Genomic DNA, 20,132 nt, shown 5'->3' on the forward strand with positions numbered 1-20,132 from the left:
GAGGTGATTCACATGCTGTATTTAGTGTTGATACTACTTTACCTTGAATACTGTGTGCAGTTCTGGGCTTCACGATATAAAAACAATGTTAAAGTCCTTAAAGGCAATCTTTGGGTTTGGAAAACCACGGTGATCATACTTGTATTTCATGTTTGTAGGAGGGAGGAGACCACTTGATGATGATATGGGAATTATAGCAACTATCACATAGATTGCAAGTACATATTGATGTAGATTATTTCAATTAGTGTTCTTTTCCTTTACTCTGGCTTCATCCCATACTAACCCTGACTTCCTGAGGAGTAAGTCAGTATCCTGACCAAGAAGAAACACAAAAGCTGTGAAACAAAATATAAACATAGGTATAATCCTCTTCTGTCAATATAGTATTATAAAATTTTTTGCAGTCCATGAAGCTTGTGAAAACCTCTTGTATGTTTAAATAGCCCTGTACTACACCATTACCAAAACTGGCAGAAACTTGCTCTTTGGTTTAGTTGTGATGTTTTTATTGAGGAAGGTGGCAGACAAATTAGTTAACTTTCTGTAGCACTCCTGACACTGCAAAATGCCTTCTATATTCTTTGCCCTGGCTGAGGAATTGTGCTTAAGGCATCCAAAAGACTTGTAGGTGGGGAAAAAAAAAGAGTTTTTTACTTCATGTGGGCTTCCTATTTTGCTTTGCTGTTAACAAATTTAGCCTTATCAGTCCCTAATAAGCATAGACTTCTACAGAGCTCTGAATGGAGTATTCTGAATGCAATGGCCAGGTGGTTGAGCTGAGGCTTGCGCGTGATCTGTTCCAGAGTTAAATGCTGCTAAATTGGTTATCAGTAGGAAAATGAGAGGATAGCAAGAACACTTTGTGTGTACTGTAATTCAGAATTCTGGGGCTTCAGTGCAGCTGTTTGTGTGCCTAACTACCAAAAGGGTACCACTTGGCAGAAGAACTGCTTCACAGTCCTGTAGGCAGGGTCTGTGGTGGTAGAACAACGGGAAATGGTTTCAAGCTTGAAGAAGGTATATGTAGCTTAGATTAAGAAAGAAATCTTATACAGTGAGGATGGAGGCACTGGAATAGGTTGCCCAGTGATGTGGTTGATGCCCCATCCCTGGAGACTTTCAAGGTGAGGCTGAACATGGCCCTGGGCAACCTGATCTAGGTGTGGTGTCACGGTTCATTGCAGGGAGTTGGACTAGATGGCCTTCAGATGTCTCTTCAAACTCTAAGAATTCTACGATTATTTATTTCCATTTATAGAAATGAATGAATTGAAATGGGAAGCTAAAAGATTTGCTACGTAGAACCTAATTTCTCAATAGTTTGAGATTTATGTTTTTAAAATTCTGACTTTCTTTAAGTTATCAGTCCCATCGCATTAAGTAGTGTAGAAAGAAAATACCTGAGGAGATTTCTCTGAGTCACAAAGAGCTCAATCATCTCATGCTTTAGAGCTGATGATATTAACAGTCATCAGGCAACAAGTGATTTGAAAATGATGTGGAATTTTGTTTAAGCACTTTTTGGAATGAGAGTCAGCCGAGATCAGTACAGATTAACATTATCTAGGTTTCAGGTGACAATCTCACTGTTTTTGTAGTCTGTATGATGAGAAAGAAGTCTGAATATAGGACCTTTTTAAGGTGTTGAGTGAGAGAAATGGCCATCCCTGTGAAAACACCTGCTGAAAGTTGGCAAGTGCAAAGCATGTGAACGGAGCAGTTAATTGAAACAGGAATAATTGTCAAACAGCATTTCTTCAGTTCTGAGCATGAAGAAATAATGAAGCTTTTGTCAATATTGTATAGCAATGTATATATTATGGAGAGTTGTTCCCTTGGCTCTGCTCTGTGGGTAGGAGCTTGTATGTTTTATTTTCAGCTTCTTAGAAGGTAGGCAAAACTCTGAATCTATAGCTGCTATTGCTGAATGATATGTGCAAAAGTCACATTTCATAGTGAAGAAGTGGGATAACTAAATAGCAAGAATGTTGTTTCACAATTCACATGTCCATGTTTGTCAGTAGTCTAGGAGATGTGGTTGAACCTTCTGTACAGCAAGGGATTTGGTAATGTTGATTTTGGTAATGTTGACTGTTGAGTGCAAATGAGTAAAATGGATGTTGGTATGGCAGATGAAGTTAATCTGAAATATTTTTTTCAGTATATTTCCTGCTGAGTGAAATACTGTATTTTTTTTAAATGGTTTTCCTAAATGATATTTTGACCAAATTAGAGAATTGAAATGATTGTAAGGGATAAGCAATACAACAATAATAAAAATAAACAAGTCAGACTGGATGGGTGCTTTGATATGCTGCTTCTTTTTTTAAATCAGTATTAATTTTGGGAGCTTATGAACATATTCCACAATTCCTTTCTTAAAAATAATGAAATTAACTGCTGTTTATTTTTTTTTTAGTAAGTTGCAGGATGCTTTTATCTCTCATTATCTTGAAGGAGTGATGTACCTTGAATATGCTTTAAGGGAACCTGGGTATATCGGAACACTTTTTGAAGCTGAAAAGAATTCAGTAACAGATTTGTGTCCTGCCGTGTGGATAATGCAGCTTTCTTTGTGTACAGGAACTCAGCCACAGTGCGTTTTGGATCAGTGAATCTCATGAATTGCACATGTCTTTGTAGTAAGCCTTGGAAGAGCTGTTCACATTTCTCTTTTCATAACCCACTTTTGAGCTGTTAATGTGGTAGAGTTGTGTCTTAACATATATTTGAAATCATTAAAAAAATAGTTTTTAACAATTATGTTGTACATTTTTTAAAGTGCAGTCTGCCAGGAAACCACATAAAGCTGATAATTTTCAATTTCTCCCTATTAACTTGCAGTCTTATATAACATTCATCCTGCTTGAAAACAAGTGTATTTTTAAATTATTCTCTTTTGTAGAACCAGGATGGGTCATGTATCCAATCAATCAGCATTATTCTTAAGCAGGACCCCAAGAGGCAAGTGACTCTGACTCATTCAGGAGATATTTTGATATATGACAAGTACAAAATTAACCTGCCTTATGCAGATGGTAAGGAACAATAAATGAGTGTACAATGCTGATCAAGTGCTGAAGCAGTGCTTTAGTGCTGTATGTGTATGCTGTGATATCATGAGTATTGTTAGCATGCTAATGCTAAGTGATAGATTGTTGATATTAGTGCTGTTCGTTTTTTTATTAAATACTTCACAGTTTAGCTGCTAGTGTATGTTGTGCTCTAATGTTAGGAGCTGTAATGTGCTAGTGCCTCTTATGTTAAGATAAAGTATGTTACATTCCCAACATACCTGAATACCATCCTTCATATTCATGAAACTGGTTAGTAAGATTCCAAGGGAAAATGATTGTCTAATTAATGACTGAATAATTTCTCTTTTTTCTTCAATGAGATCTTTAAATGTCTCCCTGTGAAAATACTAGCAGATATTTTGTATATGAATGCATGACTGAGGGTCAGTGTTAGCTTTAGTGAGAGGGTGATAGGCAAGCCAGGAGTTCATTTGATGGCTGGGGGGACTTGGCTGTTTGGGAATTCCCAAAAGGGACTTCAACGCAGGTAGAACATTACCACTGCTAGAAATAGATTCACTGAAAGAAGTGAATAGAAATGCTATCTCCAGTGTTGACGTCTATAAATTGATGTACTCTTTTAGTTAATCTGTATGAATATTGTGGTGAACTCTAGATTTGTTATTGCTAAGTTTGACTGTCATTAATTTTTTTATTTTATTTTTTTTCCCCCCTTTTGAAAAATAACCTTATGTAATAAATCGAGTTTGGGGACAACAGGGCAGGAGCAGGAAAACAGTCACTTATATAAAAGACCATAAAAAAAAGAGTGAAATGACAAGAAGCAAAATTAAACTTATAGGTGTTTTTTCTTTGCCCTTCAACAATCTCTATTCTTATTCACTAGATTTATTTGAAATACGGAAACTCTCCTCTGTATTTCTTCAAGTAAAGACACACATTGGATTACAAATACTATATGACAGAGAAGGACTGAGGCTTTATCTTCAAGCTGATGACCGGTGGAAGGATGATACTGTTGGACTTTGTGGAACCTTCAACGGAAATATGGAGGATGACTTTTTGTATGAGTACATGAATATTTACAATTAGAATGGTGAATCAAGTGTACTCAGCTAAATAGATGGATTAAAAAAAGTATGTTGTAAGATTTAGTGTTAGTGGGATGGATAGTAGGTTTTGGTTCACAGCCAGAAACAGTCCTTCAAATACAGAATTTCAAAACAAGTTCTGCATAGATTATTTTAATGTAAAAACGCAGTGAAATATATACCATTACTAAGGGCTACTTTATCTGAACATTTGTCCAAAAGATGGGCTTGCCTATATAAGGGACTTCATTCCTCCCCTCAATACTTTGTCTGTTCAGCTCCTATTCTCTGCTTCAGGTTCTAATCTGCTTTTGCCAATAAAGCCTCCTTTGTTCAGTGCCTGCAAGTCAGCAATAGGAATTGGCTGTTGCCTGAACTTCACTCGTGGTGTTACAGAGAAAGATGGTCAGAGCTGCCTGAGCATCAGAGTAAACGGGCTATTTAGGCTAAATAATTGGCCTCCAGTTGGTGAAGTAGCTTCATGTAAGAGGGGAAGGGGAATGGGATTTTAGAACACTTCAGAAGGCTTGGTTAATGAAGGAAAAATAAGTATAAAAAAAAAACAACAAACAACAACAACAACAAAACAACAGGAGAATTACTGTCTCAGGTTAGGAATATGAGTCAGAATTGATTGAAAAATAGCAAATCTTTACCTAATAGTTCCCGTATTTTAAAAAATAATTAGAAAAGAGGAAAAAAAAAAAGAATTTATTCTTTTAAGGTTAGAAGAATTTCCACAGACATTGCTGTCTTTTGCAATGCATCCACCAGAAGTATTACTAGTTGTTTGCCTATACAGTCTTTTACCTAGTGTGCAACACACGATGTTTAAGAGCATAGTTTTGATTATTATCTGTACATGATGTTACTTTGTTAACAGAGTTACTTTACTTGCTAACAGAGTTAACTTGTAACAAGTTAACAGAATTAACTTGTCAAATCAGATTTGATTTGATCAAAACAGATTTGATCAAAATCTGTCTTCTGTTTTCTGCTGCACCTCTTCTTAATGAAGCCTCACGGATATCTGGTGTGCTTCTTAATGAAGACTCATGGAGATCCAATTGTTTTTGCACTTATATCTCTGGCCCATTGGATTTCCATTCCCTGCTCATTCTTTCAGAGAACTGGGAGCCAGAAAAGTCAGCTACTCAGGGTCAGTTGTGAAATTATAGGCAGAGGAGAGATCAGAAAGGATCAAGTATCACTGGGGAGGCAGAAGTATGAATAAGAGAGTGCAGACTTTCTGGACAGCGATGTTCCTTGCTCTCCTGTGAAAATGGAACTTGGTCTGAAAGGAAATCTGTTGTTTCATACAGAATACCTAATAATCCTGGATCATGTAAGTTTTTTCTTTTCTGGGCTTTTGCCTGGAAAGAGAGAGAGAGAGATATGAAACTTTACCTGTTTAGTGCTTTAGGGGTGAGTGGAAGGGAAACTTGAATTAGCTCTGTTGAAGGATTTAGTAGAACTGAGATTACTCTGTAAATTCACTCTTTTGTGACTGATTTGTATTTTGTAAAAGATCTCCAGTTGGAGTAACTGAAAGCACTCCACAGCTCTTTGGAAATGCATGGAAAACATCATCAGCATGCATTCTTATGCATGATAGTTCACAAGTGGATCCGTGTGATATTCATCTACAATCAGGTGGGCAGTGATGGTCAATTTTTATAGACAAACACATTTTTACTTATTACATCTGTGCTGTTTTCCTAACTGTATGAGAGAAATGAAACAAACCAGTCCTCCCCACTGACAAAATGTAGTGAGATTTATTAAGCTCAGTCCCCTAAAAAACCACATAGAGTGTTGTTTAAGTACGTTTTGGGATGTGCATAAGCACATGAAATACTTTATTTCTAGTAGTAACATTTTTATTTTTTGACCACTAATTAAATGTGTTCCAAAGTAAGATAATAAGATGGGTGTTGGAGTTTAGCAGTTCCTTAATGCTCTCGTTTCCTCTGTGGTAGTGTCACTCCAAGCTTCCAGCTCTAAGTGTAGTTGCAGCCTTACCTAGTGTGTGAAAAAGTGTGTGAAACAGGTTTTCTTTACAATACTGAAATAGTTAGTGAGTATGACTTAAACTGTGGAAATACATACTCCTCTGTTTGTATGTAAAGGAGTGGATAGAGTTTATTATCTTGTACCTAACCTACATCAATGAACAAAGATGGATGACTGCCCAGGCACTGTCTGAATTTTGTACTTTTCCAAATACATTAAAATGGTTTTAGGAACAAGCTCTAAGTGATGAGTACCTAACTTTTCTATCCTTCAGTACAGTTGTGTTGATATAAAAAATAGTAAGATATATTTAGCAATAGTATTTAACTGTGATCAATAGCAAAGATTTTTTTAAAACTCTTTTTGAACTCTCCCACTGAAAGTGTTTAATCTGTTATTTGTGTAGCCTCTTATGCAGCGGAAGCTTGTAGCATCCTTACGAAAGACCTTTTTGCTCCATGCTACCCTTATTTGAGTCCCATTCCCTATTTTGAGCAGTGCAGAAGAGACACTTGCAAATGTGGACAGAATTGTTTTTGCTCTGCTCTGGCCCATTATGCTCATCTATGCAAAAGATTTGGAGTAGTAATAGATTTCAGAAGAAGTGTCCCAGACTGTGGTGAGTTGTCTTGAACTTCTAGTCGTAATAATTACTCTTTGAGGACTTGAGAATTAATCCATTTCTGTCACTTAAAAATCGATATTCATTTAGTTATTTTTCTGATTGTCGTTCTATCACAGTACTCAGAACAAGGATCTATTTCTTAGTAGGAAAAATGTGACTTGAATGTCTTTTCATACCTATGTTACTATTATTCACGGGCTGTGTAAATACATTTATTCCTTTCTTCACAGACATAAGGTTAATCTAGTTCTTTTAATGAGCCCTTGACAGAGATGAAAAATGTTGTTTCTATGTGTAGCAATTTTATTTTGATCGTCATCAACTTCCACTCTATTTGACAATTTCCAAGAGCTTGTGTTCTTACTGTCAGTAGTACAAACATGCGTAATAGACTTCTGGCATAGATACAGTTAATATCACTGATATTTCAGTTAAGATGAATGGAAGAACATACGTTCCATAGAGATAGCTAAATCTAACTTCTGTTATCTCATTTGTACTATTTCACCTGTAGAGAAGTGGTTAACATTACTTAAATCTTCATTTTACACAAACTTTTTGTGGTGTCTTCATGCATTTTTGAAAGTTTTAGAGTTAGGGATCCAGAAAACAACATTTAATTGACACCCGTATTGTGTTAGTAGGCTTGGCTCCATAAGCAAGGCTGAAAATCTTATCTAAAGAACGTCCACAAATTCCACATTGGGTAACTCACCACATCGTATGGGTATACAAGTCATAATGCACAATAAAGAGGATTTCTGAAAGTTCATCCTGCTGAAGTATCTCAAGCCAGATTATCTGCATATGTACCTTAAAAAACCAGCTTGATTAAATTCTGTGGCACAAATGGTGGTGCCTGCTGTTACTAAGTAAAGCTGTTTCAAAATATTTAATATTCTCTTGCTTTTAAAAAAGCAAGTGGAGATTTACTAGAGCATATGTAAAAAGTCATGCTTGTAGGGTTTAAAATATTAATCTTTCTAATTTAACAAGCACTTCAAATCTGTTTTTTAAGTTGAACTTTATGGAATATATAAGGAAAGATGATGTTTTGCAACAGCTGCAAAGTACACGCATTCCATGTATAGTTTCTAATATTTCTGTTAAGATGCTGTGTGTTTTCCAAAGGCCATGTGGAAGTGCCACATGTTTTGGAGTTAGAAGAAAATATCTGAACGGTTCAGTTTTCCGAGTATAAATCTGGATTAACTGCACAGACTTCATTTTATTTGTTATTAATGTGGGTATACATCTGTGTAGTTTATACAGCATAGTGCCAAGATAGCAATTTTAGTGGAATTTAATGTAATTGGGAATGAAAGAATGGAGATGTTTATCAGAAAACTGTTGTGAGGTACTTGAGTTTCTTGCATGGTAATTTGAGAGGTTTATTTCATTTGGACAGCTCTTTCATGTGAAGATACAAAGGAGTACAGTACTTGTGTATCTACCTGTGGCAGAACCTGCCAAGCACTGTCTGTGCCAGAGACATGCAGCAGTGATTGTGTTGAAGGCTGTGCTTGTCCCTTTGGAACATACTTGAATTCCAAGACTGAAAGATGTGTAGTGAGGTAGGTAAAGTTGCAGTTCTGATAGTCACACTCACTGTCTTACACCTCTACCTTTACATGATATATTGAAACATTAACAAACATGAAGCCTGTAGATACCATGCATGTTCAAAGATGGCAGGGTCTTAGGAGTACACAGAAACTGTGTGTTGATAAAAAATAGTCTGAGTACTTAAATTCATCAGACACTGACAAGGCTGATTGTCACACAGTGCCTTTTTCTGGCATATGAGAAACACAAAAGGTCTCCATTGCTATATGAAGATTCTGCTTTGTTGCTGATTTCACACCGAATGCAATTATTATTTTTTTTCCTGTCTTCAGTTTCTGAGGTAACCACAGTTACTTTTATTTTCTTCTTCTCTAGAGATGAATGCCCCTGTTATTTTCAAGGAATTGACTATCCACCTGGAGACAATGTCATCACATCTTTGGGCAAATGGTAAGAGAAAGTAAATTTTTTTTTTTTTCATCTGACAAAATATGCTCTCTCTCTGTTCTGAAAACACTAGGAAATCTTTCATTCTACCTTGTTTTTATTGTTGCTGTTAATAGTGAACATACAGGATAATCCTGCATTGGTTTCTATGCATATTTGTATGGAACTTCTTTAGAACTTAGGTTTTCAGGTTGCTGTGCTTGCACCTCTTTATGCTGAAGTGCAGAAAAGTTGCTGTCATTAGATAGATCCATACTAACACACAGCACACTGGAAAGCCCTGGCTTTTTCTGATTTAATTGTGCCAAACACTGTGCTAAATAGTTGGTTGAATGTGTTGGTGTGGTTGTCCAAAAATTGATTTTTTTATTATTATTATTTTTTTTTAAGGAATGACTGTACATGAAAATCATCTTTCTTTTGATTTCAGAGGAGTTTTATTGGAATTTGGCAGCAGGGATTTAAGACAAAATAAGAAATCTGTGTCTCCCATTTGGTTATGACTTTTGCTTGCAGTGTTTTGACAGTTGCTATCAAGTTTCTTAACATTTTTTCAAACTCACTAGACCATTTTAGCTGGAATTTTCAGATGGATACTTTGTTAATGTCTCTTGATAGGAATGGGTGAAAGAAGTATCAGTCTACTCTTAACTGTGTTTTGCTTGTGGAAAGGTCACCCTGGTTTAGTACAAAAAAGTCTTAATAGCTTATGTTTGTACTGTATTCAGCACTGGAGTTTACCTGCAACTGCGGGATAACATGTGGCTGCTCATATTGTCAAACTCTTAACATAACCCAATAGCTTGCTTTCATAAGATTGCATAGACAGAGCAGAGTGGCTTGCTGTAACTATGTGTTTAAGATAGTGCTTTATTTTGCTTCTGTTACTACATTTTCTTAGATGATCATCCTATTTACAAGGCTTGGTTTTTGCTATTCCCACACTGATGTCTTTAGGAGAAATATAGTGGTATATTTCTGGACATATTTTTGTGTCAAACCAGGTACTTCTTAGAATAATACTTGTACTATTCAGCTGTTGTTTGTAGGGATTATTTTACATCTTATGTTACATGGGAAGCAAAAGATTGGAGTTTATTAATTAAACTTTGACAATATATGCTTTTATCATAGTTCTAATTTTCAGTACAAATACTTATGCAGTAATTTAATTGATTTGTACTGTATATTTCATTATTGAACAGAAAGCAGCAATATCTGACACCTTCCTGGCTCTCATTATATCTTTTATCTTCATTCCAGCCATTGCAGTAATGGAGTCATGAATTGTGATAACAACATAATTGGTGAGTGAAGCAGTACAGGAAGAATATACTTGAAGTCAAATCAATATGTGCTCTCTAATCCCTGTGAAATTTTGTATTTGTTACAGGATGGTGCTAAATGTAGAAATGAATGATATGCTAGATGGAATCCCTGACAACTGTCTAAATTGTTTTAAATCTTAGGTGCCTAACAAACAGAGTAACTTTAGTAGGGAAAACAGAGGCTAGCATTATCATTTAAAATGTCATTGCAGGATTTGAACACTGTAATTAATTTTCTTTCACTCTATGAATTCTGAGTAAGAGATATGAAAAAGTAATACTTTATTTCTCATAAGGAAAAAAAAAATCTATGACATGTTTTTTCTATTACAGTATATTTTAAGTATTATGGTCTTTTTTATTTCCTGACTAACTGCTGAGAAAGTCATGCTCCTTACAAAATGTATGTATTAATTTGAGTATTTTGTGGGATATTTCTAGAGCTACTGGGAAATTAACTATGCTCTGCAGGAACGATTGGTCAGAAGTTATAGAGTCAGTACCTTTGTACTTTTATTTAAACAGTGTATTGCAGACCTCTATTGGATACAAAATTTGAAGTGTAGAGAACTAATTTGTCAATTTGTTTCCCCCCAGCACACAGTTGCCCACTTGGGCAGATTTATATTAACTGCAGCAATTCAAAGGTTGATGCTGAGCTCAGCAGAGAGAGAACTTGTGAGAATCAACTGCTAAACCTCACTTTCTCAGCTCACCTTCCTTGTGTTTCAGGTTGTGTCTGCCCACCAGGGTGAGTAGCATTTTCTATTGTATTTTGGTTTACTAGCTTAACTAAATTGAGTAGCTATCGCTACTGAAGATGTACCATGTCATTCCTTTGAGTTCTTGAGTTGACTGATACTGTCCAAACCCAGTGGCTACATTCAGCAGCATTATGTGGCTAAGAACTTGGAAGAGAACGAAGTTTGTGATGATCTACTTCTTTGCTATGTCTGGCTTTTAGGATTATGAACTTTTCCCATTGCATCCTGAAGCAAGTTGGTTCTTGCATTTAAGCAGAGAAAAGCCACATCAAGATATGCTGACCTCAAAGGTCTTGTATTTGAATGGTTACAAGAGGGAGAGACTTTCAACATTTTCAAGACAAAAATAAGAAATAGATAAAGCCAAAAGTTCCTGTAAAAAGTTTAACTTTTGCTAGTCTGTGTGTAGGATTTCACCCTCAGTTCTTGAAGTAGTTAATAGTGCCCTCAAGCCCAGGGTTTGGATTAGAAGTATTAGTCTGTACTGATAAGGTAAGAAATGACCCTTAGTTTGTTTCTATGTGTCTTTCTAGACAATCAGTTCATACTGGAGAAGGGTAGAACTGAAGTCACATTGTCAGCTTTACAAGAGTAAAATAGCTGTGGAATTTCTCTGATCTTAACGTCAGTTCTTGAACTGAAATCATTAGTTTCCACCCCTTGATTTATGCTCTTCTGAGATTTTTGCATCAGTTTCATCTGATTTGTTGCCCTTAAGCTAATCTGACTCAGTCAATAGTTAGGCCAGTTTAATGTGTTTTATTATTTGTAGTTGATTTTAGGTAAAGAAATGGGGGGGAAAGTAGTGTGCAGAATGAATATATCAAAACTAAGAAATATAAGAAGCTAATTCCAGCAGAGTGTTGTTTTTTTCTTTTCTTTTTTTTCTTCTTTTTCTTTTTTTTTCTTTTTTCTTCTTCTTCTTTTTTTTTTTTTTTTTTTTCTTAGTGTGCATTCTAGTGCAACTTCTATGAAATAGAAGTTAAAAACAAAGTAAGTAAATCACAGTGAAATGTAGCAATGTAGCGGTTTCCTTTGCGGGTGTTACTTGACTCTGTTTTCAGCCTACAGTGGATAGATCAGAGACAAGTAACTGTGCTCTAAATACTTTGTGGGAGATCGTTCTCAGTCTGAGTTACAGTTTGTACAGTGTAAAAAATTATGATCATACAGTCTCCCTCTAGCTAAGGAGCAACCAAGAATGTTAAATTGCCTAAAATACATATAGTAATAATTCTCTGTTCTGATTTGCTGACACTTTTGAAGCTACTGTGCTTTTTAAGTTAAACACTTTGTCTATTTCTCAGTGTTTCTCATATCACTGTGTAAGTAACTTTTTCTTCTTCCTTACTGCATTTCAGAAGAATAAGTAATACCTGGTTCACAACACAGCTTGCAACATTGCAAGGTCACTCTTTGGATTGCATTTTCTGCTTCTGTGTTGCTATGATTCAGGTGATTTGTCTTCCTTACTTGAAGACTGAGTCTTCAGTTGGACTGTAAAATTTACTGTGATGGAAATTTTCCTTCTTCCTCATATGCAAGTTTTAATTACTAGTATTACTTCTTAATAGATAGTTGGATATCTTAAATGCCTCCTTCTAATTTTCTTACCAGGATAAAAAACCCGACCATTAGAAGTTCACCTGCTGCATGTTCTTGTTATTCCTAAATGCAAACATTAATTCACTACTTCTGTTACTTTGTTACTCTTTTTTTTTTTGTTTCTTTGTTTGTTTTTTTTTTTTTTTGTTCTGTATTTTCAGGAAAGAAAACCCCACAAATCATGAGTTCTCCTTTCCCCAACTTTGTGACCATGAATTTATCTAGACTTGGTTTGTGATTGGTACTCCCAAAAGTGGCAAAGTTGATTCATGTTTTAATTCTTTTGGTTCAAGAGTATATGATTTATAAAATTACATACACCTGAGGGCTGGCAACTGTATTATAGTCATTAAGACATAGAATGTTCACTTTTTCTCTCTTGAATGAGTGTTGTAGCATTACACAGACTTCCCAGGCTGGTTGTGATGTTCTCTGCCTCTGCAGGCATCTGTTAACTATGCCAGAGAATACTCTCCTGTTTGATGAACTTGGGCAGTACTGCACTTAACCTCTCATTAGATTAGAACAGCTTTTGTTAGGTCTGTTCCTTTTTCCTTTGCTTGCTCTCATGAAATGGAGCTTTAAAAATGCAGTGAACTAGAGGCAGAAAAAAACTGTAATTGTAATGAAGAAATATTGAATCAATTTTTCTCAAAAAGTATATCTGATTTATGGCTGTGTTTCTAAGGTGATGTACTGCATCAAATAACATGTAAGGAGCTTAATTATGTTCTTGGAATGCTTTCTTGAAACTGAAAAAGTTCTTATTCAGCTCCAATGTTGCAGTATTCTTCCAAAACAGGAATTAGGTTTTGCTTTTATGGGGGTTTGGGAGGAGGCAGAAGCAGTTGGGTAAGCCAAATATTCAGAAGACTCTTGGGAGGGCTGGAGGAAATGCAGAGGAAGAGGGAGGAGTCTACAAAAGAGGTTGCAGAGTATGGGAGCCTAGAAGAACCTTAACCATTCCACTTCGTTATTTTTCTTACTCTTTCCTACCTTTTGTATTTAAGTCGATGCTGCTTTTCTATGAGTTTTATTTTTTTGTGCACCACGCTGTGTAGCACTGGTAGTATGCTGTCGTGTTTTTTTTGTTTGTTTGTTTTTTGTTTTTAAGTGAGTGCAGGGATTCTACTGTTAAAAGATGAAATAGGAGTGCATGTGTCTCAGTTAAAGGAGTTGGTAGTCAGAGGGGCACACAAATAGTACTATAAAACCACTCAGACATTATTCAAAATGCCAGGTAGTTGGCAAAGTTATTTAATATTATTGCTAAAGTATGACAGAGAAAGGAATGGGTGTGCTTTCAAAAGCTCCCCAGACAATTAAGAAAACAAGGGTAAAAGCTGGTGATTCACAAACATTTAATAACTGCTCTGGTAGAGGTTGTAGGAGACTTTATTATTCTGCTTCAGATCTGTAGGCTTTGCAAAAGCAGCAGATTTGCTCACAGGACACATTTATCCTAATGATAATGTTACCGCCAATATTTAAGTATGTGTTTGTATGAATGAACAAAACTAAAACAGTAATGAAACTGAATATTGGTTAAGCACAATGAAATGCAATAGCTATCCTTGTATCTTTGCAGTTCATTGTGAGCTGGATGGTAAAGTATAGGTGTCAAGAAAAATGTTTGATACTTCAAAGGGGAACAGTGCAGGGCCTGTAATGTATTTGGAGTGAATTCTTAGATCACTGAAATCTATCCACTTGTTTGGCTTCACAAGAGAGAAAGCTGTTATCACCTGTTTTAGCCACTCTGAGGAAAAAGAACTACATTTAATATTGCCTTGACAGTGTGATGTTCTTTGTGTCTGAATGTGCTCTCTTCAGTTCTGAGCTTTAAGCCAGTGGGAATTTGTCTTCTAGCTGATTGTCTTCAGGTGGCACAATGCTTGTAATAAGTATGGATTACAAAGAACATGTCACGTACCCTGGGTTAACATATCGGTTTTTCAGTTTAATGTAGGATTTTTGCTGATGTCTGCACATACCCGTTAAGAGTTAAGGAGTTGTAATTTCCCATCTGAAATAACCACACGGAAGAAGCATCTCAGTCAGTTTACAAAGGAGTAATTCATTAACATGAGTAAATAAGGAAGTTCTTCGCTGAGTGCAATGACTAGATCTTTGCTCCAGGTTGCCAAGGGGGAAAAAAAATATATCATTCTGTAAAGATGTCTCATATCTCTTATCTGTTGTCCTTGGTGCAGTGTCTTGCTGAAATTGCAGTGCTAAATAACAGAAAGGCTTAATCTATTTTCTTCAGAAAGCTATAGAAACACAAGGAAACTGGTAAAAACTTTGTACTATTACAGAAATGTACTGTAATTCCATACAAACTCATTTGGAAAAAGAAAAAAGATTATCAACCCAGTATTAATATTTTGTTAATTCTTCAATACATATACATTTCAAAGCTTGCAGTGCAAAAACAAGGATAGTTTTAGATTTTGTGAGCTTTAAGAAATTTTCTTACTGTGTAACTAACATGGTACGTATCATGTTACTTCAGATTTTTATGTTGAGTCAAATGGATCCTGTATGCAGACAGAACAGCTGGACCTGCAGGAGCTGAAATTACTGATGTAGCCTATCAAGAGTTCAGATTTACAGCAGTTGCATGTCATTTGACTGATTCCTTTGTCATCAAAGGTGTTCTATCAGTTATTACACCAGTAGGTCCTGTGTGTGGTAACTGTTGAATCATGGCCTGAACAACTGATTGGGCATGGGGGGAAAAGACCCAGTCAGCCCTAGGAGCAGCACTGGTGAAAGCAATTCACCTGTGCAGCTGCGAAAGATGGAGCTGGTATTTACTTACTAAAGGTACAACATATAGCTGCTTTGAAAGTAAATGGCCAAATTATGCATATATAAGCATCCACAAAAATATACAAATAAAACTGTACCTACTCAATATGAGATTTAAAATATTTTTCAATAATAATGTAAAAGTTTTGAAGAATGTTTTTGTATATACATATCTGGTTTGGATGTACTTCTATTGAATGTGTATTTTTTTTTAATAGTCTTGTTAAGCACGGGGATATATGCTTGGAAATGGATGAATGTCCATGTTTGTGGAAAGGAAAGGAGTACTTCCCAGGTGACAAAGTTATTTCATCCTGTCATACATGGTAAGCACAGATCTGTTTGTTATTTTTCATTTTAGTTTTTAACTGTGTCTTGACTGTTCCTCTTTTTTTACCTTAAGCTTGCTAATTTGTAAGTTCACACCAGGTTCTTGTTATCCACCCACCATAACTTTGTGTGCTTCTATGAGAAGAACCTTTGGAATTATGTTTTTTTTAAGAGTTTCTTGTTTCCAGAAACTTTTACATAATGTAACAGCAGCATGTTGTTTGGGAATAAAAATAACTGGGTTTGGACAAAAGTTTGATTCAGAAAATCATGTTTTTGATTATTGGCATATCAAGATTCTCTAAATACTCCTTGGAAAATGTTTCTAGAGTACAGGGAAAAAGTCTTTCAAATAATACATCTGTATAGCATTTGTTAAATTGAAGCTTTCTATTTTATTTTAACATTTATGATGGAGTTTCAACATTCTTAGTGCTTAATATGTAACCCATGGTCTTCTATGATCTTAGAATCACAGAATGGTTTGAGTTGATAGGGTCCTCAAAGATAATCTAGTTCCAACCCCCCTGCCATTGGCCAGGTTGCCTGCCACTAGATCAGGCTGCCAGGACCTGGCCTTCTGTGCCTGCAGGGTTGGGGCATTCACTGCTTCTCTTGGCAGCCCATTCCAGTGCCTCATGACCTTCTTGAGTAAGTAAAGAATTTCCTGCTACTAGCTAATCTAAATCTCCTCTCTTTTAGTTTATAACCTTTCCTTTTTCTTGTATTGCTATCTGTCCATGAGTAAAGTTGGTCTCTTTCTTGTTCACAAGCTCTCTTTACATATTGGAATGCCACAATTAGGTCTCCACAGAGCCTTCTCTTCTCCAGGCTGAACAAGCCCAGCTCCCTCAACCTTTCTTTGTTGTAGAGATGCTCCAGTCCTTCGATCATCTTTGCGATGTTAAATCAGAGTATTGTGCTGAGCATAGTTGCAGTAAATTTTTTTGTTTTATTTGTGGGTGAGTTAATAGATGAATAAATTGGATTTTACAGGAACTGGTGTAAATAGGTGATGGTTGGTAGGATCACTTGGTGAACCTAATTGTTCACTGTCCAGTGTTGCTCTTGTGCATGGTGCCTGCCCTGTAGCTAGGTTACTCTGTGGAGTTTCCTTCAGGTGCCCTCAGTATAGAACACAGTACGCTACCATTTCAATGAGCTTCAATAGAGCTAGGATGTGAGAACATATGTGACTGATGGACCCACCTGTTTTGATCTTTGTTTACTGTTAAATTTTGCAAGCTGGCACAAAGAGTCTTATCAGAGCCTCAGAAAAGTCAGCTATACTGTCAAGTACCAAGATACTGTGGTAATGCTGTAGCCTCCAGCCTCTCAGCAGTGTAATTCTGCGCTTTTGTCCCCTTCTTCTAAGCTTACCAGGAACATTTAAAAGATGTCACCTGGTAAACTACTACTTCTGGCCTCAGTATAGCCTTGTACAGTGAAGGCATGTCCAGTCAGCACTAGACGTTGCCTTATCTTGGATATCAATGCCCCCTCCTTCCAGCCTTGTGCTGACTGCCTACCTCTGCCTCTCGTCAGGTTCTCAGTATCTGCTCTAGAAGATATTTGTAGCCCTTTGGTCGACTGGTGAAGCATCTTAGAAGCCATCTCCACTGGGCAGGCAGGTAAAGTTACTCGGGATATTCACCCCATTATTTCACAAGCCATCTTCAAGTTGGACCTGGTGTGCAATTGCTTATGTCAGAAAGAACTAATCTGTGTCAGAAAAAGGCATCAGGAATGTAGGTGGGAGTTTTCTGGATTTTTAGACTTGTTATTTTTCTGAGGCTAGGCCCATTAATTTCTTCAGGTTATCGTGGTTTTTCAACTCTTCTACGTCCAGGAAGCAAAGAGTTGCACAATGATAATGTCTTTTTGGCAATCGGTTGTTCAATGGTGAGAAATCTGCAGCCAGCTCTGCTTCCCTCAGAAGTGACAAATTTGATAAAAGGTGGAGAAAGTCTTTGAGAATGCTGTGTGTGTATGCACAGGTGTGTTTTGTACGGCAAGAAAAGGTTTGTTTTTGAGAATGAGAATACTCAACAAGCCCATTAAACACTCTTAGTAGTGACAATGACATTTGTGTAATTTAGCGTACAGAAATAGTGTTCACTAGTATTAAATATCATCACTCACATCTGATTTAATGTTTACAGCATGACTACTAATCTGATTTCTTTATAGAATGGTAAAATGACAAATGATTTTTTAAACTGGCAAAGCTACCGTTGGAGTGCCAGGGATGTTCAAACCTAGTTCTGGTGTCTGACTGAATTGCTATTTGATATTTCCCTCATTTTGAGATGGACTAGTTTTGTCTCCAGTGCAACTGCTTGAATAATATGCTGGCTAGATTAAACCAAAAAGGTGGTGATAGCAGCTAAACTTACTGAAGCATCATTTCAGTGTTGTGTTGTGCAAGGTAATATGGATGGTGGAGTTAGCTGTGTAGATTTGCTGTTGTACATTGAGACTATAGTGAAAATGCTGTTTAGTTGCTGGGGGATGCTGAATTGGGCTTTCTGTGTTTTTAAATACTTACTTGAATACATATTTCAAAGGAAGCTAGTCAGTCTGAAAGCAGCTTGTAGCTCTGCTTTTTCAACTAGGACTCCCTAGACTCTGTTAACAAAATGTTAATTTACTTGATATACAAGAAATGTGGAGCATAGGACATACAAGACATAATGTACCTTCAAAGCCCTTCCTTCTGACTGTGACTGTGTTAGGAGCCTAAAAGGGAGCTCCCCATTCTTTGCATGTTAAGAATTGTTTCTGCACAAGAGTGTATCTGAATCCTAATATCTCTGAGAGAACATTAAAAGCATCAGTTACTTTTTCTGCTCAAGTGTGCTTTCATCATTTTTCCTTTCCCTCTCCATTAGCTTTGGTAGGTTCCTGCCTTAGCCACTTCCTCAGAATGACATTAGAAGCTGGGTTACAGCCTAAACTTTTCACATATAGTACATATACATGCAAGTCTGAAGTAAACTAAGCACTTGTCATTATAAAAACACAAGTAGAGTCAAAATAATTGTTTTCAAGTGGAGCCTTTGAAAATCTGGAATGTTATGCTAGGTTGGTATGAGTTGCTTTGAAAGGGAGCAGAAGAAAACATGGAGTGGCTAGTACTAGAAGCTGTCTTCATTTTATTCTAGTTACTGTTGTTTTATGAACAACAGTGTGATAACCCTGTAATGCCTGATAGCAGTATGATTAGACAACGAACAGCTATAATGATGTAGAACTTCATATTATTTCATGCTTTAGCATATGAGATGTGAAACTTGTTATTTACCTAAAATTTCCCAAAGTAGGGCAGATATGTAGTTGTAAAATACAGAATGTTCATTTAATCAGGGTATAGAAACCTGTCATAATTTTATCCATTATTTATAAATGCTTATGTTATTTCCAAAAATTATAAGAATATATTATATTCAGAGTAGTTCAGGTTCTATCTATGGTCACAGGATGATGCACAGGGAGACACTGATTCATAAGGTGACCATAGATAGAACCTGAACTACTCTCAGGTTAAACTTAAGGGATATTACTGATGTATAAGAAAAAAGAAAACAAATAACCCAAAACACAGTTCTTTAGAGGAGCCTAGTGGAATAGGACACACACTCTCTCTCTCTTTCTCTCTCTGTGTGTGTGTGTGTGTATATATATATATATATATATATATATATATACAAATTTATGCAAAACTTCTATTCAGTCAGGAAGTGGGTGAGGACTGTAGTAACAGGACACGTTGCCTATTGATTCTAACAATCAGCTGGTGTATAAACAAAGGTACTGATAGAAAGAGCTTCATCCTTGAAACACATCACTGTGTGTGAGTACAGAATAAACTGTATTACATTGGCTGGCATTTTTCTTGCTTAAGCTAAAAGAATGCCTTTTCTTTGTCTAAAGTGTCTGTATATTCTGAAACCAATAGGTTCTAAGAAGAAGGAACACAAGCTGTGTGAGTTAATTCTGTAAAAACAGAAATTCTGGGAAATCAATTTGTTTAAGCTTCTTTTAGATGAAATTTCTAAATGCTTCTATCCTCAGTTACAATTCTTATGCATTCTAGGTAGTTTTGCTTCTTAGTGCAATAGCAGTAATTGTCTGTGCTTACAGTTGTATGACCAACAATGGTAATATTGTTTTTTCAGCATTTGCCAGCATGGATCATTTCAATGCACCTTCCATCCATGCCCATCCATGTGTACTGCCTATGGGGATCGGCATTACAGGACATTCGATGGACTTACATATGACTTTGTTGGAACTTGTAAGGCTTATCTAGTTAAGGTGAGATATTTTATGAAGTCTCAGTAAAACCCGATATAAGATCTACTCTTCTACTTGTTTCTTATCAGTGCCATATACTGCATCCAACATATATTTTTTTAAGCTTTGCTGTGTCTCAGATATTGAGTTATACTTACCAAAAATAACATGCTGCAGTTTCTGCTAATTTATCTGTGCAACAATATATGTAG

General features: G+C 36.2%; 1 protein-coding gene across 2 annotated transcripts in view; it reads left to right on the plus strand.

The window, feature by feature from the left end:
• The window catches only part of OTOG (otogelin), an 84,564-nt gene that overhangs the window by 16,023 nt on the left and 48,409 nt on the right, over nucleotides 1–20,132 (plus strand). For both annotated transcript variants that reach the window (XM_015864149.2, XM_032445043.1), the window contains exons 16-25: nucleotides 2,909–3,041; nucleotides 3,928–4,105; nucleotides 5,661–5,785; nucleotides 6,552–6,764; nucleotides 8,179–8,344; nucleotides 8,712–8,786; nucleotides 10,047–10,090; nucleotides 10,709–10,862; nucleotides 15,513–15,620; nucleotides 19,803–19,941. In XM_015864149.2, coding sequence (XP_015719635.1) covers nucleotides 2,909–3,041; nucleotides 3,928–4,105; nucleotides 5,661–5,785; nucleotides 6,552–6,764; nucleotides 8,179–8,344; nucleotides 8,712–8,786; nucleotides 10,047–10,090; nucleotides 10,709–10,862; nucleotides 15,513–15,620; nucleotides 19,803–19,941 — 1,335 coding nt within the window. The remainder of the gene's footprint in view (nucleotides 1–2,908; nucleotides 3,042–3,927; nucleotides 4,106–5,660; nucleotides 5,786–6,551; nucleotides 6,765–8,178; nucleotides 8,345–8,711; nucleotides 8,787–10,046; nucleotides 10,091–10,708; nucleotides 10,863–15,512; nucleotides 15,621–19,802; nucleotides 19,942–20,132) is intronic.

This window comes from Coturnix japonica, chromosome 5 (genome assembly GCF_001577835.2).
Source record: "Coturnix japonica isolate 7356 chromosome 5, Coturnix japonica 2.1, whole genome shotgun sequence".
Lineage (NCBI taxonomy): Eukaryota > Metazoa > Chordata > Aves > Galliformes > Phasianidae > Coturnix > Coturnix japonica.